This window comes from Rhipicephalus microplus, chromosome 1 (assembly GCF_043290135.1).
Source record: "Rhipicephalus microplus isolate Deutch F79 chromosome 1, USDA_Rmic, whole genome shotgun sequence".
Taxonomy (NCBI): Eukaryota; Metazoa; Arthropoda; class Arachnida; order Ixodida; family Ixodidae; genus Rhipicephalus; species Rhipicephalus microplus.
The window spans coordinates 11,458,628-11,483,983 of record NC_134700.1 but is presented as its reverse complement, the minus strand read 5'-3'; the positions used below and the strand labels follow the sequence as shown (position 1 = coordinate 11,483,983).

At 45.6% G+C, this 25,356-nt stretch overlaps 1 protein-coding gene across 3 annotated transcripts in view; it reads left to right on the top strand.

Moving 5' to 3' along the window:
• The window catches only part of Bap60 (Brahma-associated protein 60), a 215,740-nt gene that overhangs the window by 130,850 nt on the left and 59,534 nt on the right, over positions 1–25,356 (top strand). For all 3 annotated transcript variants that reach the window (XM_037429363.2, XM_037429362.2, XM_037429364.2), the window contains exons 7-8: positions 17,393–17,652; positions 20,322–20,376. In XM_037429363.2, coding sequence (XP_037285260.1) covers positions 17,393–17,652; positions 20,322–20,376 — 315 coding nt within the window. The remainder of the gene's footprint in view (positions 1–17,392; positions 17,653–20,321; positions 20,377–25,356) is intronic.

The window sequence follows — 25,356 nt, the reverse complement described above, 5'->3', positions numbered from 1 at the left end:
CGTATTTTGCCTTGCTTAACAATGGAACTTAAGAGGTTGATTTTGTTTGAGATCAACGTAAATGGACACAAAAAGGAAAAATGGACACAAAAAAGGAACTATAAAGGCAACGTTGGTTGTTGAAATAGTGGTCCAGAAACCTCGTGGTATTACTGTTGTGCCAAGAGAGGGCTTATTTTGAAATAAGATAACGTTTTAGTGACCCGCATCGGCTTAGCGCAATTCAAATTACCCACATCGAGCAAGCGGTCCGACTCTCGTCACTGTTGCCGTGCACGTTGCCCAGCTTTACTGCGCGGTCGCGGACACTAGTAGACTGAACGAAATCAGCGAGAGCCACAGCAACGACGACGACTATTGATCGATTTACTGCCATTGGCTCTGAGATTGCAGATGTGTTTCGGCTCAACTGGGCCCCGATAGATGGCACGACATGTCTACTGTACCCACACGAAAATTTAATTTTTGAACCACTCACGTCATTTTCCACAGAAACGTTTGGTAGTTCTTTTTTCCAGGAGTTAAACAAAAGCGAACACTCATTTTATTGCGTCTTTTGATACACAGAAGGTTTTTTATTTAGTGCAGCTAGATCAATTACTAGTGATTAATTGTAGGCGGTTCATATGACGTGATCAGTATCATTTTAAGAAATGTCCTACTGCAGTGCATGTATTTTTGTGCATTTACCTTAATTTCTCCAAGTATGGCACTGCTGTTGATAATATTGTCGTTTTAAATGTAGTCATACATTGAGCTTTCAAAATGACGTAAATTGTTATTTGACTTTAGTTTCCCTTCAACTTTCTGGGGGTTGATGGTGATCCCTGCTTTCCGCATTTGTTGTAATACAGTGGTTAGGTGAATCAGATGCTCGTCGACCGTTTGCGAAAAGACTACCATGTCGTCCATGTGTAGGCTATTGCATACTTGAATTCGGCATCTTGAAGCACAATATCCATGACGTGCTGAAACGTGGCTGGTGAATTTGCACAATGTGAAAGGTAACCTCGAAAACTCGAACAATCCCCTATGGCAAGTTAATGTCATTTTCTCAGCATCACACTCTGCTAACGGAATTTGCAAGAAGCCTCTGCTACAGTTAAGCGTAGTGAAGAATATGGCGACCCCAAGGGAGTACATAACAAAGTCGATTGATTGAAAGGGGTGCGAGTCTCGAATTGTGACAGCGTTTAACCGCCGGTAGTCAACGCACAACCGCGCAGAGCCATCCTTCTTTAGAGCTAGAACAACTAGAAACCCCCCACGTACTGTTGGACGTTCTTACAGCACCAGTGGCAAACATTTCTTTGAGGGCAGCGTCCAGAAGTTCACACTTGCGTACGCTCAGGGGACGCAGATTGAAACGGATAGGGCGGACGTCACCTGTGTCGATCCTGTGTTTCAATACATTACGCTTGCTAGAAACCTTTGTGAACATTGCCGCAAAGGGCTTTAGGGTTGTTTCGATTCTGGCTTTTAGCTTTGATGGTCCTTTGAAGGATTCGAAAATCATTTAGAAGTCCTCTTTGGTCTCAAATGATGAACATGTTGCAAGCAAATCAGACTGGGGTTGTGGTAAAGCAGACAGAGACGGGAGGGGTTTAGCATCGATGCCATGGTTGTAGGTGACCATATGAACATCAAACACGATTCCCGACTTGGCTCTAAAATTGGGTTTCAAGATCACGGGACAGTAAAGTCCAGGTCGGTGTAGGAAACGTTGGCAAAGTTTTCGCCAATAGAGTGTAACCGCTAAACGAGCTGCGAGCGTAGCAGGAAGAACATGAGCAGAGGCCACGCGCAGATTAGTGTTTACACTTCGCGAAGCTAAGCCTTTAATCTCTCAGGCATTCTTGATGCGGTAGCCAAAAGCAGAAACAGCTGAGTCAGTATCTAAAAGAGCCGGGACTTTACTCCTGCCATAGAAACCATCACGAATGATGCTTTATCAGAGTGGGCAATGAGAGACAGAAGATCGCTCACCGTATGTTCGAGGACACCGTGGCTGTTTTCGGATGGGGAGCATTTTGCAGGAGCGTTGGTTTCTTGGTTCTCTGGTAGTTGTCCGAGCGGGACGGGATGCGGCTTTACCTCTTTATGCATGCGCTGCTTTGCCGAAGGTTTCCCGCGATTGTGCTTCCTGGCGGCTGGATGATGTGAAGACGAAGGCACCCAACGTTGAGGCCTCTGCGACACGCCTGGCTGCTCTTGAATACAAGTCATAGCCAACAGAGGGGCCGCAGCAGGTGTTCCAGTACCTGCATAAAGTGAGAGGACTTTTGGGGCAGTATAACATTGGCATGCGCTCACCATCGCCTTCCCTGGTTGTTTCCCCGGCAGCGAGAACGTGATTTGCTTGGGCACTGGCTCCGGGTAGTGGCCGCGACCTCCACACTGGAAGCATACCGGAGGGTTCACGTTTGTGCCTCCTGCACCAAAATGGGCTGCGCCCGCTATGGGCTGAGCTTGGGTCAAGGGGCCCGGTGTGGATGTCCAACGTTTCCGGGTCGTTAATGGGAAGGTGGACGGAGCAGACAGATTGTAGTGGGTGAAGGGGTCTAGAGCCCTTGGTGGGGCCGTTGGTGAGGCCACTGGGTCGGACTGACTGTGCCACGCACAGTATGGCTCGGGGGTAGGTTTGGACAGGGGCAGTAGTTGGTATGTGAGCTCTGCCAACATCGCGACCTGGATATCACCTGCTCCTTTAGCGAGGACGTCAAGTGAAGGGAATGAACGACCCCTTAGCTGTGCTTGAAAACGTGAATGTGACTGCCTAACTGCCTGAATCACTCTGTCCGCTTCTGATGCCAAAGGGTCCGCGCAGTCGCAAAGCTCCTGTAAGAATCGTATGTACCGTATTTTACTAATTCGGTACATATGGTCATATTTACTCAATTTTCTAATTACAAATATGTATGCATATTTATATATTTTAGTAATTACTAATACGTATATCTGTCTCCCGGCATAGGGCAACTGTCTGCTCCTATATCTATTTAGCAGATTTTTAATTACGACTATAAAATGCTAACAAAGTAGCATACAACATTTAAGGCCGCGCCTCTCTATTCTTTAGCAATTAGAAACTTTTCGCATTCAATTTTGATGTACTACAACCGACCGCTACCAGTCATGGGTATGTTACTGGCAAAAAGTAGCACTGTTACATTTACAGTTATCGATTTTACTAAGTAACTTATTACAATTAAAGTTACCGTGAAAAAGTAATGTTACGTTACTTTTTCGTTGCCCTGTAAAATATGTTATTCATTATATTCCGAATCATACAATTTATTTAATAAAAGTGTGCAAAGAACAACAGGAGCAAGTAACATGTGAAGGCAGCCCCCATAGAGCCTATTTCTCATATTCTTCAAAGTGCATCAACCCACCCTATTCTGGGATTGTGTCAGCTGGACATCCAAACCATTTTTGATACTCCTGTCACACGGTACATCTGGTGTGATTTCCAATGATTGACATAGGTGGACTTAATGTCATTTTACCTGCCTACTTTCACCTGATGAAAATATGCAGCACTTCAGTTAACTATGACTTTAGCCCTCCTGAGACTTCGGAAGAAATAAAAATTTATTCAAACTTGCATGAAACATTCGTGTATCCTCCAAAATAATTTTTCTTCAATGAAAAGCTGCTGCAAGAATATAAACGAAGCCAAGTCAATGGTCGAGCCTCGAGCCAAAAAAAAAAAGCAACATTGCCAGCGATATGATGGGACATGGTGACAGTCAACTGAAGCATGGGAGTATGGCTAGCACTCCGACTGCAAAGATGAGACGGCGGCAGCTAATTTGTGTAGTCACCACCTTGATCAGACGATTAACACCCGCTGCGCAGGCAGCAACAGCAGAGCAAGAATTAACATGACCGACGTGGTTGAGTAGTTTTTTTTTTTTTAGAAACTTGCTATTGCAAGTTTGCCCATGCTGCCCATGGTGCCCATGCTATTGCATCATCAAACCAGTAATAAGCTATTCGTTAAAAGTGAGATATTTAGGAATTACAGAATTTAATAATAATATAATACCTAGAGTCTTGCGTCTCAAAACCACAATATAGTTATGGAAAACGCCATGGAGGGAAATTTTGAGAGTCTGCTGTTCTTTATTGTGCACCAACATCGCGCACAACAAGGACCTCTAGCATTTCTCCTTCACCAAAATGCGAGTCCCGCTGTTGGGACCGAACCCGCAACGTTAGGATCAACAGCCGAGCACCTTGACCTCTATTCCACCAAGGCAGACAAATTACAACAGCCATCTTCGTAACAAGGTGCCGGTGTGGAGACTATGCATTTGGTCCGAAAACTAACGTGAACTAGCTTCGGGAACGCATTCAACCGACAATGTCGTTTTCATCGAATGCCATTAGTTTCTCGATGTGATAGTAAGCAAATGACAATACAAACGAGTGACATTCGCTGTAAATGACATTAGATTTGCCGTGTACTGCACCATGCCAGAGCGCTTTAAAGGGTCAGTAAAGAGCGAAACAATTTTTTGAGCATAAGTAAAGTACTATTTTACAATCCCGAAAACACCACAGTAACCGCGACACGATGCTTTGTGAGCAAGAAAGCGTACGAAAAGAGAATGCGAGGGGAGACTTGAAGTACATTGTCATCCGTAGGTGCCACAGAACAAGCATACAAAGTGACAGAAAATTTTATCTAGCCAATGTCGCAAAAGTACAAAAAAATATATTAAATTCAAAGCATTTCTTAGGGAACTACGGCAACTTTGAGCGTATCTATCTATCTAGCTGCTTACGTTTGGGTGCTCTCGTAGTCACCCCCTTAAATTGGCGTGAACCAAGATTAGCATGGGAGGGTAAGATCGCTTGACGAATATGACACGCTGGTCAGGACATGAAAAATGTCGCAACCCTGTCACGTACCGTCATCAAACACTTCTCGCCAGACAATGGCACACACCCGCAAGCGGGTATGTGCTGCTGGTATGTGGGTATGTGTCACATGTGATTGACACTTACCCCCGTCCGTATTCAGAAACGCTCCTTGACTTGAACTTGACGTAAAACCACCTTCAATGCAGCGGTGTTTTTGCATTTGTGCTGCCTTGGAACCGCCTAAAGACAGCACATTCGAAACGTCCACCTTCAATGCAGCGGTGTTTTTGCATTTGTGCTGCCTTGGAACCGCCTAAAGACAGCACATTCGAAACGTGTATGTGCTGCATGGAAGTCGGTGGCAAGTCAAGTTACTAGCCTTACTATCTAGCCAGGAACGGCGAAAACACATATGGGCAATATTAACGTGCGAGCGTCAAAAAATACTCGACATCGGTAGCGTCGACCCTACGAATGCAAAGAATAAATATCAGGGTCTCAGCTGGAATCGAACCCAAGCATTCTGCGTGGCAATGAAGCATTTTACCACTGAGCTACACCAGGTCTCGGAACTACTTTTCAAATAGACGCTAATCTTCGTGAAACGTTAATAGTGGTTGCAGTGCTGCCTATCCAATTGTATAAGCATTACATATTTACTCCTTTGATACAGCCGTCACGTCGGGTTAACGTCAATTGTGATTAGTCGCCATGCGCTGAAGTTGATTTATGTAGCAGTGTCCAGGGTCAGCATCTTCGCAAGCATCAGCACTTTATATGAGCTTTTGGTGTTACTAATCCGCATGTTCCAATTGACATCGTTGCGCAAGTGCGAACAACTGGTTATATAAACATCTGCAACTCTTCAACATATGTCTGTGCTTGCAATATTGCCACTATAAATAAGCTGTACATATGTTTAGCGTCATTTTATGGTGTGTCGCTCAATCAAAAATTGCAGCACAGTCACCTTCATTCCGCGTGCTTCACATAACGTCGTTTCCCAGGTTTGTTGATTGTCTCCACTAATAACGAACTTATGGCAATGAAACTAATGGCATTATATAGTACTTATGGCAGTGAAACTAATGGCATTATATAGTTGTTAGAGGGGAGTTCATCAATGCAAACCAAGTCATTGTTCCTCATTAGGGTCCCTTTGAAGTTCACCAGATGGTCGAAATTGACGGCTCCCCCACTACGGCATCTCTCATAATCATTACATGGCTTTGGGATGTAAAACTGACGATATTATTATTAGTATAAGCCCCGCCATACCTTGACACGTGTGTTCCCGAAACCTAAAGACCACACATCTGTGGACGATCAGTGTGAAATTATCTTCAAGTACATCAGTGAAACAGGCAGGAAAGGAAAAGGTACTAAAGTCAACCATGCGATGCATTCTTACGTAGCTTGAACCCTGCCGAACAGGGCATAGCTTTGACCAAAACTATGCGACGATGCTGGCTCACGAGCAAAATCAGGGGTGGAGGAAACTCTTGGAAACATGGTTCATTCGCCACGACGCATCGGCTTGCAACAGCAACTGCTGTCAATGTATACTGAGGATACCACCTGCACAGGGGGCGAGAAGTGTAATTTTCGGTAACCGGAGTAGATCTTTGACAATCAGTTTTGGCACTTTTAGGGGGTCAGTCGTTTCGCACTGCCGTTTTTTAGCCACCTGTCAAACACGATTAGCTCGGAGGCTCGGACGAAGGAATGCTCCACCGACACATCAAGAACAGAGCTGGAAGCTCAAGTGACAAAAGTAATGCTTCCTACTGCTCTCAAAGGGAAAAGGGAAGTGAACTTAGCAAGATGACTGATTTACGACATGTAGTTTACAAGTGAAGTCTGAACACGGTCTTCTGCAGGAAATACTTTTCTCTGTGACCTCTTCCTCTAATCTGTGATGGGAACGCTGTTGTATAAAATTGGAAGGTGGGGAGGATATAGTAAATAAGAAAGTTAAAAAAAGGGAGGAATGTCTCACATGGGATTTTCACGAGTGTTGCCATTAGATAATTTTTATAGAAACAGAAGTAACTGTAACTGTATTTTTCGTTACAGTTACTGAGCAAAAAAGTAACATTGTTACAGTTACAAGTTACTCATGCATAAAAGTAAGTAGTTATGTTACAAGTTACCAAAAAAAGTAACTAGTTTCCGGTAACGCATTACTAGTAACTAGTTACTGCCCAAGACTGACGGCGATGTATATGCTCAACGTAACAATCGCGTGCAAGTAGCCGATTGGTGCGCGCAACCCGTTAGTTCACAAGAAACGTCAAAGTAGGAGTTCAACTGTTCAAAATTTGCAAAACTGCGACATTGCGGACATTTTGAAGCCAGCAATGTCAAAATCGAGCAAGACAGAAAGAATTTAGGAGGGAATAAATGCGTGAGAAGGAGGGTCATCTAAAGCGCTAAGCCGGTCTAAGCTGGCAAGGTCGGGAAGTTCAAAACCACGTCAGTAGTTGTTTATTATTATTATTATTATTATTATTATTATTATTATTATTATTATTATTATTATTATTATTATTTGTTGGCCAACCCTTAGACATACAGACTTTCTGCAATGTCTCATCTGCGCTCGTAAGCTCGACTACTGTTGTCACTACTGATACCATTTCTTTCTCCTGACTACGTTCTGGACTGTTTAGGTAAGGCATCGGCCACCACGTTTTCTGAACCTTTGCAATACTTTACATCAAAATTCAAGTATAACAGTCTAGCTGACCACCATTGAAATTCTTAGCAGTCGACGACCAACATTTCCTGCTGCTAACAAAGCAACCACAGCTTGATGGTCATTTCTTAGAGTGAAACGCCTACCCAAAGGTAAATGTGCTACTTTTCACATGTGAACAGGCACACAAGCGCACTACGGCTTAAAGGGACACTAAAGTCAAATAGCAATTTACGTCAGAGTGAAAGCTTAATGTATGACAACGTCTAAAACAACTATATTATTAACAGCAGTGCCCTTCTTACGGAGAAATAAGGTAAATTCTCAAAAATACGTGCACCGCAGTAGGACATTTTCAAAATGATCCCGATGACCTCAAAAGAGCCGCCTAAAATTAATCACTAGTAATCGATCTAGCTGCACTAAATAGAGAACCTTCCAGGCATCAAGAGACGCAATAAAATGCTGCTGTTCGTCTCTGTTTGATTCACGGAAAAAAAAAAAAAAAACGCTGGACGTTACTATAGGGAATGGCACGAGTGGTTCAAAAATTTTATTTTCGCGTGGTTAAACTGGGCAGGTCATGCCATCTAGTGGGGCCCAGTTGAACCAAGCATGCCTGCGATTTTGAAAGCCATGGCTGAAAAGCTGTTCAATAGCTGTTGTTCCTGCTGTGACTCCTGCTACTTTCCCTCTGCTGCTACTACATTTATTTATTATTTATTTATTTATTTATTTATTTATATACAGGTTCTGCGGTCTTATACTTAGGCCCTGCAGGAGGGGCAACAACAAAAAATACAAAGTTGTACACTGTCACATCACATAATCTGACGACTTATAGATCTCTTAGCCAGCAGTGTTACGGCTGATAAACAATGAACATACGCAGCAAAAGTCTATAAATAATTCACGCGGCCACTGCCAACACGCCATATTCATACACCATTCAAAACTAAACTGGACAAAACAAGCTTCAAGTTGTTTTTGAATATCTTCGGTTTGAAAAGCACTTATTGGTAAGGAGTTCCGGTTGGCAATAGTCCTAGGGAAAAAACTATTTTTGAAAGCAGTAGTACGAGCAAAAACAGGCACCAGTAAATATTTATGGTTATGTCTTGTTTTTCTAGAAAATAGACGTTTCACACAGTTGGGCAAACTTATTATAACTTTACCAGAAAGAATTTTGTGAAGAAACTTTAACCAGTTAATTTTCCGTTGAGATTCCAATGTTTGGATGTCATTAAGTTGCGTAATTTCTGTTGGTGACTCATGTCTTTTATATTTGCTAAAAATGAATCAGGCCGCTTTTCGTTGAACTTTTTCAAGCAAGACATCTTTTTTATACATTGAGGGTCCCAAACAACTGAGGCGTATTTAAGCTTTGACCTAATACAAACTCCTGTGACCCCTGCTACTTTCCCTCTGCTGCTACTACATTTATTTATTTATTTATTTATTATTTACAGGTTCTGCGGGAGGGGCAGGGCCTAAGTATGATGCCAATAATTTGGTCTCCTTCGTGGAACGTTTAAGTTTCCTTTCAAGAAACCACAGTTTCTTAAGTGCAGCCGTGCATATGCTTGCAATGTGATCTGACCATGTAAGTGTTTTTGTCAAAGTGACTCCTAGGTACTTCTATTTTTCTACTTCTTTGAGTTGGTTATTGCAGAGACAGTAAGTGTAAAGGCTTGGAGCGCATTTTCTTGTTATCCTCAGGAAAACTGTTTTGTCACTATTAAGTTCTATGCCCCAGTTTTGGCACCATTTATCTATACTTGTAAGAGATTGCTGAAGTAACACGTGGTCATTTACACGACATATTTCTTTAAAAACAACACAATCGTCTGCCAATTATCGAATAGATATGTCCTTAAGTACAGCATTGACTAAATTATTAACAAAAATCAAGAATAATAAGAGGCTTAACACACTACCTTGTGGCACACCGGAAGAAACAGGTAGAGAAGAAGTACAGCCCCTGACCTCAACAAATTGACTTCGGTTCTTTAAGTACGTATGAATCCACTTAACAACTCTTGAAGGTAGCCCAATATTTTCGAGCTGAAAGAAAAGTTTTTCGTAAAGCACCCTGTCAAAGGCCTTACTAAAATCTTTAAACAAAAAAAAAAACACATCGGTCTGCCCTGATATATCTAGAACTCGTGCGAATTCTTGCGCTGTAGACACAAGCTGAGTTACCTTAGACGTATTTTTTCTGGAACCATGTTGATATAATCACAAATTATTATTTTTTAATAAAAGTGTGTTAACATAATTGGCAACAACATGCCCTAACATTTTACAGCGACTACTAGTGATAGAAACAGGACGGTAGTTTGACAATGACTGGCGGTCATTAAAAAAAAAATCGGGACAACACGAGCTGTACACCAATCGGCTGGTATCTCATCACTTTTGAGTGATGCATTAAAAAGGGCAGTAAGGAAGTCGGTAATTTTTTCTGCATAGGGACGTAGGAATGAGCTAACAATGCCGTCAGGCCCTGACGATTTCTTAGGATTAACCTTAAGTAACATTTGCAGAACACCCTCACGAGTTATGAGAGCGTCATCTGGGATTCTAGGTATTGAGTCGCTCAGTTCATAATACTTCGGTTCGGAAGAGACACTTTGAAAGTATTTATTAAAATGATCAGCAATTACTCCTGGAGCAGTTATCAAGACCCCATCAGTTAGTATTTTAGAAACTTCCTCATTACTTTAATTTATGGGTTATGTGAACGCTTGCGTATTCTTTTAAGGGGGGAGGCTACCCCGGAAACTGAACTTTTTTATTTTTTAAGATGTTAATGGAGCTATCAGGGTATGTTCACTAGATTAAAACTAGAAAAACTGCAAAGTTTCCTGAAATTGTGTTCAGGCGTTTTAGAGTTACTGAGGTCTAACTGTGTGGTTCACTAGTGTGCCTGAGGAAGAGCCGTAAGAAATTCCAGGGCATACCAGTAGGCTGAAATTATTTGTGGTCATCACTGGTTAGATATCCTAGGGCACTAAGGAGTCATTTTTTTTTTCAATTTGGGCTAAAAAAAATTATATGTAACTTTTAATTCGATGTAGCCAGTAGGTATGACATTTATCAAAAATTAATTATTTATTAATAATTAATGGCATCAATTTAAAAAAAACAAGCTTGTTACACCCTGGCAAAATCATCTAGAAGCAGAATAAAAGAAACGGCACACAAATCTGATGAGCAGTACTTGAGAAATTGCCTTTCTCAGCATCACAACTAGCTAAAAAATTCATCTAAGAAAACAGGCTTTGAAAGTTCAGCGCATGTGTTTTCCTAAAGAAGCTTCAGCACAGTAGCTTGAAGTGTCCTTGTGCACTCTTTTCTTCTTTTGTCTTTCCCCCATTTTCTCCAAGTCCCGTTCGGATTTGTTTTTGTTTTTTTGTTTTCAGTAGTAGGGCATCACTTTCTAGAGCCGGCTGAATCAGTTCAAATTTTTTCTGCGTTGCTGGCGTAGATTCGAGTTCAGCGCAAACAGCGTCTCAACGTCTCGCATTCGCATTGATTTCTTCTTTAGTTAGGAAATGCCTCCGCAAATGAAGGGTCGACGGCCCATGCACGCTATTGATCCTGATGCAGACGAAGTGCTGTGTCTGTCGATCTTAGCAACACTCGGTGTCAAGTTCAACGTCACCGATTCTGAGCACATGCTGGAACCTGGGATCTCGGACACGCTCGATGCATTCGCGGCTCAAGGTACACACAGTTTGTCGGATTCTGGACTGGTGGCAGCTGACAGCACAGTTTCGCTGCTGCAAGTGTCTACTCACTGGGCACTTGCAGCAGAAAAGTGAAATTTCGATTCTCGTACAAGCCACATAATGCGTTTCCGCACTCCGAACTAGCGCACCGTCTTCGGATTCATTACCGGCATCACGCACAGCAACAAAGATAAAGGGCACAGAGCTTGTGCGAACTGAAAAAAAGAAGAGAAATTGATCGAAAATAAAGCGCAAGGCAAAAAGCAGCTCGTAAGCAAATGTCTACGAGACGGACGGAGCAGAGATGCAGCAGTGAGACGAGCACGCCGGACGTGCCATCGCTGGGAGGGACCGAACGAGCCATTTATAATATGAACGCCATATTGAAAGGCGTCAAACGAGAGAGAAAGACTTCACGGTCAAAACAAGACCAAGATGGCGCAGGATTTACGCATGGTCTCGGAATGGCGCGCATGCAAAGTTTAATTTGATTTTGGCTTTTGCCCGTGTTTTGGGCGCTAAGGCGGCCTCAAAAACAGCATTTTTTTTTTTTTGCACTTTGGGGTTGAATTATGTGCTGATACCTACAGAATAGATAGTTTATGTGAGATACAACCCAACAATATGGTTTTTCAAAAACAGACTTTTTCGCGGTACAAAGTCTTTTTGTGCAGAAGTCCACAATACCACAGAATTGTTGCCAGGCACTATCAACATCGCTAACAGGTGTGGTGAGATACGTTTATAAATAATCAATTACTTCAACATCATCCGCTCGATTTAAATCGCTTACTACACTTTCCCGCTGGCTTTGTCACTGATTTACTTTGACCATACATATCCAAAACAAAGGGTATTAATCTATGATCAAAAATACCAGTTTTAACTGTGATAGTCGCTCCTGTATTATTGTCTGCAGCCACGCATTAAAGCCGAAGAAAGTTGTGCACGGCAACAGTCAGGCTCTTCGATTTTCCACTTCTGGCTACCCGTGGGCTGCAAGAGCCAGCCAGAACGCGCTCATTTTTTTTCGGGTTGTTTCGAACCCCCCTCGGTGCACTTCCAGTTAGCATTCGTTTTTCTCGGGTTGGACGGTTCTGGCTACCTGCGGAAGGCCCTTGGGTCACCAGACGCTTCCAGCAGAATTTAATCATGGAAGGTCTCTGGAAGGCTTTGGGCAGGTTTTGGGCTAGCAGACACCGAAGATATATCATACACGCTCGCCACCATCTTTGTGAGGGCTCAACGGATTGCAATGCGGGTTCTTGGGAACTGCTCCTTTGCTTGTCATTTTATGCCTAGTGTTATCTTCTAAAGCCTGTTCTGCTGTGCGTGATGGTGCGATTACAAATGGCGGCGAGTGTTTAAAGCTGTCTGTTCATCACTTTTGTTATGTTTCCTGTAAAGCTTTCTTCTGTGAACAACGCGGCGAACTGTTGCCTGCTAACTGCGCCGTGCACCTGCCTGAAAAGTTATGTAAACATTCGTATGCATGCATGCAGACAAATCAGACAAAGAGTTATTTTTTTCGTACTAGTCATTTGTGTTGCTGTGCCTGCTTTCTGTGCTCTTAGCGAAAACAATTGTGGTCGAACTAGCTTGCTCCGTCGTATGTTTGCGTGCGTGAACCTCACAGAACTTGACCACTCAATCTTTGATGGTGATAGAATGCCCTTTAACTGTGTGATGCTCGCTCGCTAGTCGCGAACGGCGTGCAAGCATCCTTCGATCTATGGGCCAGCGTATGTGGTATGATAGAACGTTACACTACGATGTGTCGGTGCGATAAAAACAAAACAAAAAGAAACTGAGGTGTATACAGAAATATATACATCCTTTCGTTGCTTATTTCATTGTCAGCTTTGTCTTTTCATCTTTTCGTAATAATGCCGTACAGTAAGTACGATTATGCCCTAGTAGGTCGAATCAAAGCTGAATTGCATGACATTTTGTAAGCGCCTCTTAGCGCTCACATAGAAAGGGCAGTGCAAAAACTCGGGAAAAAGAAGGACAGTAGAGACAGAGCGCCTCTTAGCATTGGAAAAGATGCCCAGGCATGTTCCAAAACGAGCCTACAATGCGTCATGCAAAAGTTTATTTTAGATACGATGCGCTTTCGTACCAAGGCGTACATATGTCTAAACTTAAACAAAAACGTAACTTGGTCAATGCATGTTGGCAACGTATACTAGGCGATAGCTGAGCAGGTATACAATTAAAACTGCTTAGAACAAACCTCTATATAACGAATTCCTCGATAAAACAAAGTTTTTCTATTCTCGGTCGTTACTCCATAGAAGCACTTGTATTTGCAACCTTTATGTAACAAAGTAACAGCGGGAGACAACCTTGATATAGGGAATTTTCGCCACTGACAGTCTAGGAATTTTATCCCGAATTTTGGCACGAGCATGCCATCTTCGACGACTGCCCCGCCGCTGACGAAGCGGCAGTGGCACGCTAGTGACCTTGGCCACTCCCAGGTGAGAATGAGCGCGTGTTATTGTGCACGGGTGTGTGCAAGCGATGGAGGGGGGTGGGGGGCTGCGCTTTACGGGCTGGTGTTTCTGCTGTTCTTGTCGCTTCGGACTGTTATGACTCTCATCGCCGCCAGCACTGTTATGTAGTGCGTATAGATCGCGGGTCGCCAAGATTGTCCAGTAGCGTGATTCTCAGTTCGTGGCTGCTTCTGCGCAGAGCATATAGACGAGGGGACAAGATGACGGTGAGTCAAGGGAAGGTTTATGTGCAACATAGAAATAGAAGCGTTACATATTCGGCATGGGGGCCGACAACTTAGGGGCTCGAAGAGCTGATATGTCTTTGGGCGCTCTAACCCTGTCCTCTTTTTCTCTGACGGATAGGTCAACTGCTTGGCATCGTGCCGCTTGGTTTTTTATAGGGCCCGGGTGAACCCTTATGTCAGCAACGTCCAATCAGCACCGCCACTGGTCGTGTTGCCAGAATCCTTCAATTAAGAATCGTCGTTGAGTTGCGCCTATGGACGAGTGATATTGTCATGCATTGCATGAGACTCGCCAGACTTGATGGCGCCGATTGCATCATCGGGCCGCCATGGGGCCGCTGCGTGGAGGGAGCTTGCTGTGTGTTGCTTAAGACAGACCGGTGCCGCCGGGCCGTCGTTGAGGTGATGGCGTCAGGCAGGCTCGCTCGCTGGCCTTGACACTGCTTGCCTTTGCTGAAGCAATGATGTTCAGTCAGGACTCCCAGGCATAACAGGGTGCATGCGCAAATGTGCTCTCCCCCTCCTAACTAAAAACGAGCAAAAAAAACACTTTTGCATTGGCAGTGCCACGCTTTTTGTTAGGGTCGCATATGAGGAGCCGCGCTGGATATGGAAGCTGGAATAGTTTTCCACGGTATGCGTAACGTTCGCTTTCGTTTTTGATGTGCACGCTTGCATGGTTTTATTGCGCGCGCATTGTGTTTTCAGCGACTGAAAACTGCACATGCTCCGTCATTTTCCATTCTTCCTTAGCTTAACAGGTGCATTTTTCGCTTCATTCCAACTAAACAAGTTCCCATCCACACTCAGTCGATTGTAGAGAAGCTTTACTTTAGCACAGTTCTCTCTCTCTTTTTCCGAACTTTTCCACAAATTTCTGCGTGCCTCACGAACCCTGTATGAAAAATCCTCAGAAAAGGACAATACCGAGCCCTTTAACTTGTGCGTAACTTTCAAAACAGACATCTTCTCACGATAATCAATAAACTTTAGAATAACTGGTCTGTCTTTGTTTTCTGTTATGCGGCCAAGCCTGTGGCATCTTTCAACAGTAATTGCCCTTATACCTAGTTTATTCTCGAGGATTTCATTGACGCTATCCTCGAGTGTCTGAGGTGTTTCCCTAGGGGGTTCTTTTAGGCCATAAATGATTAAGTTATTTCTACGGCTCCGATTTTCAAAATCATCAACTTTGTCTTCAACGGGTGTTAGTTTGTGTTGCATTTGAGTCATAGAATTTTCAATTTCTTTCACTTGTTTAGGCAATGGAGAAAATTTATTTATGTGACGCTCAATGGCATCAACTCATTCTGCTACCGTGCCAAATTTTTCTGCTAAATATTTTTGATTGGCCTGTACTTTGTCAATAGCTGCTCTCATTGTTTTTTGGCCAGCGAGTAGCTCAGATAGCATTTCCTTTTCCGTAAGAGGACCAGAATTAGCCTCAACGTCACCGCAAACCAACAGATCAAGAGGTATAGGTGCAACACAAGCAAAAAGAAGCTTTAGACACAGTGGGCAAGGCAGCAGCAGCAGGAAACGGTTATCATTACGATAACATGGAGCAGGAAAGTACCTACTAACCTGTATCGCAAGGCAAAGCGGATTACTGAGCATGCTGCCTTCTCTGCAACTGACAAGCCCACTGCCGTGGAATGAGCCTGCCCGTAGATTTAAAGGCTCAGAAGTGATCACGGGAACCGACGTCACTCGGCGATGATTCCACGTGGACGCTATGATGAAAGGGGGCGTTGTTTCCTCGATCCAGCAGCGGTCGTCCACGAGTGATAAAAACCAGCCCTCGTTAGACCAGCCAGACGAGGTGACGTCATCATCCCGAGCCAGCCCCGGGAAGACGGTGCACACCGTAGGACATTCACCAAGAAGAAGCGCCAAGACCTGTATCGCAAGGCAAAGCGGATTACTGAGCATGCTGCCTTCTCTGCTGCTGACAAGCCCACTTGCTCTAGTAGCTCTAGTTGCTCTAGTAGTAACAATGAACTTTGATTTTAATGCGGGTCGCGATCACTGGCGCGCGTGCTATCTCGGCAAGTATATTGGGGCACTATCAATGCGAAGAGACAATGTGAAAAGAGCACTTCTTTCTGAAACGACTGCATTTGCTTACACCAGCGTTTTGTAGGAGTTCTGCAATATCTGATCCAAAATATTTGGCTGCCAGCCTTACTTTGTAAAAATTTCAATTTGTTCTTGTTGCATTCATTGCATTTAACACGCCATCGTGTTGTTGCCAGAGCTAATTGGCTAATCGCAAAGGCTACGGTCTCTCAAACTCGCGAGGCAGATGGAAACACGTGACGAGTCAACCTCCGAAAATCCGTCCTCACCGTTGTCTCGGATAGTTTCCGTTAGTGCCTAATCTTTGCAGTGATGTCATGGTTGTCTGCATTTAAACAAAAAAAGGGGGAAAAAAATAAAAGCAAAGCTGAACGAGATCGGGGGCCACACTATGTGCAGGCAGTGAAACCATGCACGTGCGCACGGCATTGCAAACAAAGAGCGAACGACACAGATATTGTGAAAAACAATGTGGTAAAATGCCCTCCATATGCAGCACGGCCCCACATATGTGATGCCAACTAAAAGTGTGGCACTATCAACACAAAAGTAGTTTTTTTATGTTTTTAGTTTTTAGGAGGAAGGGGGCACAGCGTGCAGGCCCGTCTGCCCGCTTCGCGCTCACCTACGTGCACTCTTTCTCACCTGGTTGTCACCGGGACCACGAGCGCGCGTTGCACACCACCGCCACTTCGTGCTTGGTCGGCGGCAGGGTGCCTGCAGAAGATGCATGCTCGTACCCAAATAACAGAATACGGGGCAACATTCATAGATTGTCTATGGGGAAAATTCGTAATATGAAGGTTGTCTCCCGCTGTTACTTTGTTGCATAAGGGTTGAAAATACATGTGCTTCTATGGAGCAGGCTGCAGCGGCTGCATTTCCGATGGAGGCGGAAATGTTGTAGGCCCTAGTGCTCAGATTTGGGTGCACGTTAAAGAACCCCAGGTGGTCAAAATTTCCGGAGCCCTCCACTACGGCGTCTCTCATAATCATATGGTGGTTTTGGGACGTTAAACCCCACATATCAATCAATCATGCTTCTATGGAACAACGGCAGAAAATATAAAAACTTTGTTATATTGAGGAATTCATTATATTGATGTTTGTTATAAGCAGGTAGGTGTTAGTGCACGGGTGTGTGTGTGAGAGAGAGAGGAGCTTCATGTGGAAAAATGTGGCAAAAGTTCACCCGAGTGGATTTCTGTGGTGCCTGATGATATGTGGCAATGAGAAAAGGAACTTTGGTGTTGTGTGTTGCAGCCCCTGCAGTTCAAGCTGGACCCCCGGCTGGCACGCCTGCTTGGCATTCACACGCAGACGCGACCCGTCATCATAGCCGCCCTGTGGCAGTACGTCAAGACCCACCGGCTGCAGGATCCACATGAACGGGAGCACATCAACTGCGACAAGTACCTCGAGCAGATCTTCCAGTGCCAGCGCATGAAGTTTGCCGAGATCCCCCAGCGCCTGCACCAGCTGCTGCACCCACCCGACCCCATTGTCATCAATCACGTCATAAGGTCGGTTCTCCCCGCTGAAATCAGTATTGGTGCAGTCTTGGAATGTTCCATGATATAGAAGAAAGCGTACAGCGACTCGAGCATCATAGTGCTTAGTTGAAAGCCCAAAAGTGTTTCAAACTGTCTTTTCGGCCATGTTCCATGAAGGGCACTTGAGTTCCATGAACCGTGAGAATAAGTGTGACCTGCTCCCATTTAACCACCGTGAACAACCTATTTGCTTGTTTAGACAGCAAAATTTCGATTGCACTTGGCACTGATGAATCTGTCACCCGCAGCATTCGCAGAGTCTATGGGTAGGAGCTCTCAGTGCTTGTGATTAGTCAGGCACCATAGAGTTTGTGCCATGTGTGAACCCACAGTCGCGGGGCAAGCTGGGTAAATAATGCGCCTGAATGAAGTTCATAACACATGCTCAGAAATTCATTTGGAAATTATTCGAGCCAAGAGATGAAAGGTGTGTTTGGCATGGGGCAGTTTCAACATGTGCTGATTTGCCAGTACACTGCATTTTCTTTCTAAGTGGAAATAGGCAACAGGCAACACTTCGAGCTAGCTGCGGGCTGCATGAGCGTTTGGGTTTGTGACTGCCAAGAGATGAAAGGTTTTTGCCGTGTGTCTGGCTTGTGCTCCTTTCGAAATAAGACATACTTTCGTGCATGCTATATTTGGTTTACTTGAAGACATAGCAATGCATAAAGCATCCAACACCTGTGTGGTCAGCAGGTAATTTCACTGCCTTATTTATAATCTCAAAGGGGTACAGTCAAGCCAACTTATAAAGAACACCATGGTCTAACGTTATATCTATAGTGACCATATTTCAGTGCTTCTACAATTTTCTTCTGCTGCCCATTGAAACTGTGTGCACATGTAGCTTACATTTTTGAAAGACCCCTATATTTACAATGAACACTTCGGACGAAGTTGTGGTTTACTAAATAATATGGTGCATACGAAATGGGAAGGGAGAGGGGGGGAGGAGCTAAAACAGGCATTTTGAAGCATGAGAGAAACACACGCTTGTACGTGCCCTGCAGCAGTTTACTCGCGATGAGCACCGCACGAAGATATTGAACACTGTGGGTGAGGTTGTTCGCTTTCGAGAAGTTTCTCGAGTGACAGCGAGGGAAAAAAATTAAAAATAGCAGGTAGCATGAAAACTTGCAGTCGGCTTTTCGTGCTGGAACCTTTCCGAAGTTGTTCTCTGCGCCCGCAACCACCCACGATGAACCAAACAATGCCTTTGAATGCAAGAAGCCATAAATGCAAGAAGCAATAACTTTTCGTTGCATAAAATTCACCGCGACCCTCAGCTCACTGACTTCACTAAGTGCTGCAAAAGGTGCTCCATCTCGGTATTGGCAGAGACTGGTCGGCCTATGATAATGTCACCGGGTCGTGATTTGGACAAAAGAAGCAGCCTAGATGTTCAGATGAAAACTGTTTATTCGGCGAAACTTGTGGCCCATAAGCAGAAACACAGATTACAGCAACACACTGGCACTGATAGCGGCTAACAGAGCGTCGACCGTTGATCAACGAACAAGCGATCACACGCGCCAGCATTTATACACATGCCATGAAATATCCCAGCACTATCACTAGTGGCAACTTAAGTTCCAGAAGAATCTGTAATGTTTCTGCTGTGGGCGTAATGGCATCGAAAGGTTCTACGATTATCTCGATGATTCTTTAGTCAATGGGTGTGCCTGCGCAAGGCAGCACATACGTGTGTAATGCAGCGATAAGGGAACTTGAGAAAGGAGTGTGCAGTTACAGTGATGATGTCACAGATTAGAATCAAAAAAGAGCAAAGGCAATGTGGTTGTGGGCAATAAACTTGCTATTTCGACATATTGCTGATGACCTTATTACATTCATTTGAAGATGCCTGGCTGCGTGGTGTAAACTGGGCAAAGTGATGCCAGTACAAGCGCATCATGCTGCCGCTTGTGCATTGCTTGCAAAATGCTTGTTGTTGTCACATTAAATGAACAGGCAACTCTCCGCACTTGTGATGATCCGGAGTGAAGCATTCATGAAGAATGCACAAACGCGTACATGCATCAAACTGCCCTGCATGCGATGGCGTGAGTCGAGTAGGTGATATGCTGCACGCAGCTAGCCAGGGGTGACCAGTTCCATGTGTCGGTAGTGCACTTCAGTGGATAGTAAAAGCTCGTTTATCTGGATCTCGTTTACTTGGACTCGTGGCGCGGTTCCGGCAAAACTGTGTATAGTACTGGTAGGGGGTCTTGGGTTCATGGCATTGAAAGTGTTCACACACTCACAACACAACCCACATTATGCGGGAAACCCCTGGTGTAGAGTGGGCCTTTCACTCGCGAAACGGGCAATAAATCATGAATAACGAAAGAACAGTCAGCAGTGAGCAAAGCTGCCTAATGGTAGCCAAAACATCATTTTAGTGCTTTAAACCTTTTCGTGTTCATCGGCACTCATTCATTCACGTTTATTCTTCATGGTCCTTCCTGACCAGAGGATGCTTTGTCAAACCATTGACTTTAGGCCATTAATTATTCCCACTCGTACACAACAAAGAGTAGCATCTCTGGACATCTTGCACATGAAGTGATGCTGTTGCCGTCCTCATCCTCATGTTGTGTACTTATTGTGTGCTTCTTCTTTCTTTCATATGCAACCAGTGTCGAAGGTCCGGACACTAAGAAGACGGCATGCTATGATATAGACGTCGAAGTGGTGAGCGCTCTTGCAACTTGTCCACACTTTCTATTTTGAATTAGGCAGTGTTTGTCCGCACATGTTTTATCATGATCAAGAAGTTGAACACCCTATAAGCCAGATTCCAGATTAGTTGCGCTTGAAGATATCATTTGGCAACAAATAATTCAGGTGTCTTATTATTCTGCTAGCAGTGCAAGATTTACGCTGGCCTCATAAGCTTAATGTGTAAGGGCAGCAGAAATTCGAGACATCTTTTTTTACTGCTACCCGAGCGCCTGCAATGTGACGTATGCTAAATGTCACCTCCAAGTTGAGCAAAAAGAATGCTTTTAAATGGTTGTATGTCATATTTACAGCGCCTCCTAGTAAGTAAAACTGGTCATGCTAGCACCGCGACCACCACTAGTGTATCGTTTGTGCTAAAGCTTGCATCCAAAATGGTTCTTTTCATGTGCATACATGGCACTGGTGTGTGTCAGGATTTCTTAGTCTAATAGCGCAGTAACTTTTATGCAGCTTTTTGGTGGCATCCTTTATTTGAGCATTTAATGAATCTACACAACAGTGCCATGCGCACTCAGTTTTATGTTACCATTACATGTTCACTGCGCAACACTAGACATAGACAAAAAGAAGATTGAAACAACACGAGCACAAGCTCACCACAGGTTGAATAGAACGGCACTTGAATAGTACATCATCATCCAACCAAACACGTTACAGGAGCGGCGCCCGCAAGCGCATCGATTGGAGGTAGAAGAGGAGGACGAGGATTGCGGGTGCGCTTGTGGCGTGGGGCAGCCGCTGTCAGCGAGCAGTTGCGGCCCGGATTCCGATCAGTAAACATGATGTCTGTCGGTCTCCGCCTCTTCCCTGAGGGGTTCTCATTTCTAGCCTCGGCCTCGAATCCCTACATTTGGCATCCAACAGGAAGATTCCCTGCGCCTGGGCCATGGACATCGATCCCAATGATAAGGACGCTGCTCCAAGATGTGCTCCTCGACATCGGTCCGGCGGTTCCAACCAGCTCCCGACTTCGGCCCCTTCGAAGGTGATATCGGCTACAAGCAGCTCTGGCATCTATAGCGGGCCTGCCTGGGCATAACCCGCTTTGGAACTTGCAACCAGTTTCGGCTGCACTGGCCGATACTGATACTCCATAGCCTTTATTACCCCAGGGCGATGACGCCCAACTAGATGCAGCGCGTCTCCGTCGGGTGTTGGCACATCGCTTCTTTTATCGACATCCAGCTACCCATGCAGGCCTTGGAGGACAGGCGAGCCCGTCCAGCCGGGTGGCCCCTCACAATGACAAGCGACGTGGTGGTGACTCATCGTCCGCCTACGAAGATGCAGCAGCCCCGAACAAGGTCAGAAAGTCACGGGTTGTGGGAAAAACGAGCAGACAGGGCAGCTCCAGATGACGACGCAGGGTGCTTCGGAAATGACCACGAGAACATGCACGCCGCACAGTCTATGGCGGCGCTCAACGAGATTTCTCAGAACGAACTTGATGGCCTACGAGGCAGCGAGAAGGACACCGGTGAGTGCCAGACCAGCCAGCGGGACGTCACTGAGATCGGCATGGAGGTGGTTGCAGTGTGTCGAGATGCCACCCGTCGAGACGGTGCTGCGGCCTGAGAAAATAGGGAAAGGAAGAAAAGAAAAAGCGAGAAAGACACCGCAATGTACAGCACATTGCTGTGGAGCCGAAGACCAGGAGCACATGGGAGGCGACTATTGCGCAGAGAGAGACGGCGCTACAGGCTGGGAGGAAGAAGGCAACGGTGCGGACCGTGTAAACAAGGATGCGAAGCCAGTTAAGTATTACAAACAGGGCGGAAAACAAGCTTGGGCACGTGACCTTGAGGAGGAAAAGGCTGCCTTTGAACCTGAACGGGATTGCTTCAAGTGAGATACATTGCAGCAGACTACCTGCATCAGTGAACTGGAGTATGAGTTCGGAAATTTTATTGATGAACGTGATGGTCTCAGGCAAGCGCACGACGTCTACAAATCCAATGCAACCACCATGACTGACGAGAACGACCACCAAATTTCTCAACTGGAGGACAAGGTGCGTATTCTGGAGAAAAAGTTGGCAGTGGCATGTACAGCCTGTTTGAGGATTCCCAAAACGCCTCAAGGATCAGTAGCATCAGTGGGCCAAGTTCGAAGGGCACTTGCTGGAGAGGGACGCTTGACTGTCAAACATGCGGCGCAGCGACAAAGGAGAGCTCCAACGGCAGGGCGTACCCCGAGATTCGCATCTGGACGAGCTAGGAGTGCAGGCAGCTGACTTCCGCGCGCAGCTCGTCCAGGTGCAGCAAGACCGTGACCGAGAGGACAGTAAAGCACAGGCGCTGACTAATTTGGAACTTAGAAAAAAGGAAGCCAAGTGCGAGAACCAGGAGTTGATCGAAGGACTCGAGGCTGGGCAGAAGACTTTGTTGGCAAGTCTCCGAACTTAAGAGGCATCTCCGTCTTGCGTCGCACTCTGAGACAACCCTGAAGCACGTTCTGACGAAAAGTGAGGCTGAACTAGAGACCATGCAGGACGAGTTGGCAAAGCTGAAGCAGGAGATGGCAGGTAGCCATGAAGAAGAAGCGACTGATGGAAGAGCTTGAGGCAAATAACAGCAAGCGGACAAAAAACAGTTTAGACTGAGAGAAGAGGTGACACAGCTGCAGGAATCCATGGAGAGGGTGAGAGAAATGGTGGAGCACTTGGAGGAAGCTGCGACCAATGCGAGCAACTGCATCAGCGTGTATGGCCTGTTGTGCAACGCGGCTGTCCTCGAGGAACAAAGTTGCGTCGAGAGAGAATGTAACAGGCAATCGGGTATCTACATTAGCAAGCATGGAGAAGTTAGCACCAGAGGCCTATGCAGTCTGAGCTTCGGAGGATGTCACGACCTCGTGGCAGCATACAGTTGCAGCCAGCGTTTCGATCAATAAACATGGTTTCTGTTCGCCTCCACCTCTTCCCTGGGGGGTTTTCAGGCAAGCCTCAACTTCGAACTCTTAAAACGTGACCATATTGAAACGCTGTGATCCGCTGTTCTTATACAGTCGACGTACGATTTCCCGGATGCCGAAACTTCGGACATGTCTGATTTCCCCGACTCCACCAAGTTCCCCTTAGAGTGAACGTATTAAAAAGTCCAAAATTTCGTGACATTTATAGCTTTCTCCATCCGATTCTTCCTACTTTTTACTGCTAACCACAGACTCGAAACCTCTATCAAGGACGCCATTTTGGTTGTTTTTGGACCCTCAAACCCACCACGCTATTAGGACATTTCCGTAAACACGGACTGAACCCCGCTCCTTTCAAGATGTTTATGCTTGTTTCTCAAACCCACGCAAAAAAAAAAAAAAGGAAAAGAAAACCTTCGGTGTAATGGATGGGCATTTCGGAGCGAAGTACCAGAAGGATTATTTTTACTATTCTCACGGGCTCCCCCACGCAAACACGAGGACCGGGCGACGCCTTGTCTACAGACCGTGTGACAGCGTACGGTGGAGATAATCGGCGCGCACCCTTCAGATCTGTGGCATGAGGGAGCAGCAGAGCATCTTTTGTTGGTTCGGGGAACGCGACCTTTGCGGCAAGCGCCTGTGCCGGGTCCAGTATGCCTTTCCGTCAGCCTCCGCGGCTCCAGGGCTCATTACTGTGTTCCGCGCGGATGGCCGCCCGCGGTGGTGAACGACAAAGAAGCGGCGGCCACGGAGAATTTCGCGGGAGACACCGAGCTGCATGGAAACGTTGAGACTTGGTCTGGACATCGGCTCACCAAGTACCGGAAGCATCGGGACCATTGTTCGCCCGTAATTAAAGTGTCTTCGGACGGCTCGCCCATCACTCTCCCTGAGGCTTGAGTTTGTACATTGTTACTTGCTCGGCTTTGTTTGGGAGAGGGTTTTCTACTGGTGTAGGCCACGGGGGTGGCCGCCGAAGATGATACACTCCGACTGAGAAGAAAATATGCCACGTGGATAGCGGCGATTGGTTTGGTGCCCCGGTAGGGCAGAGTGGGAACCCGAGAAAAGCGGCCACGTGTCAAGAAAGGGGAGAGGCAAGGGAGTCTTTCCCAGGGGAGAAAAAGAAGTAGACGGCGACGGAAGGGGACAGATCAGACCGCGAGGTGAAGAACCAACCTTCGGTCCCGACTCGAGCAGCCAACTCCGAGGCTCCGACTACATGGACATTCTGTGAGACGAACTTCACCTCCTTTACATGAACGAGTTTTGCGGGTAGGAATGCGGCGTATTGAGACATTGTGTGGTTTTATTAATTTATCACTTTATCGTTTGTGTCGTATGTTTACTCTGTATTGAGGCGCCGTTGTATTGCCACCGCTACTCGCTTATGTATCCTGTTTCGCGTTCCGCGAGTATTTGCTGATGTGTTACCCTTTTGTGTAACAGAGATGTGGTTCACGGGCAATATGTGTCTACGCCATTTGCACTTGTTATTCAATTAAATGCGTCCATGATTAAGAAAAGATCGTGACATCTCTTACTTCCCGGCCCCAGCACGAATCCCTGTATGTGGAAAGCAATTGAGGCACATAGCCAAGAGGGAACCGGATAGACAAGGGGTTGAGTGGTCTTCCCTCTCTTTGGTAATCGGTGGCGTAGCGGGGGACGTCTCAAGTGGTGGCAGCGGTGGGATCACTGCAGGGGCAACGGTGTGAGATTTCACCCTCGTATTAGGGAAGGAGAGACGGCACGATGAATGAACAGGCTACGCAGGTGGCTCAGGGGAGCGCGCTAGGAACGAGCGCTTTGATGTTAGGAAACATGGTTCCCTCGTTCACGGGAGACGCTGCAGGTCCGAACATTAGGTACTTCCTGCAAATTTTAGAACAGGTTGGTAGAATGGGGGGATGGCAAGACAGTCAACTCATTGGCATTGCGCGATGCAAGATGCTAGGCGCCGCATATGATTTTGCGTGGAGAGACGATAGTGTCACCGCAGCGTCTACGTAC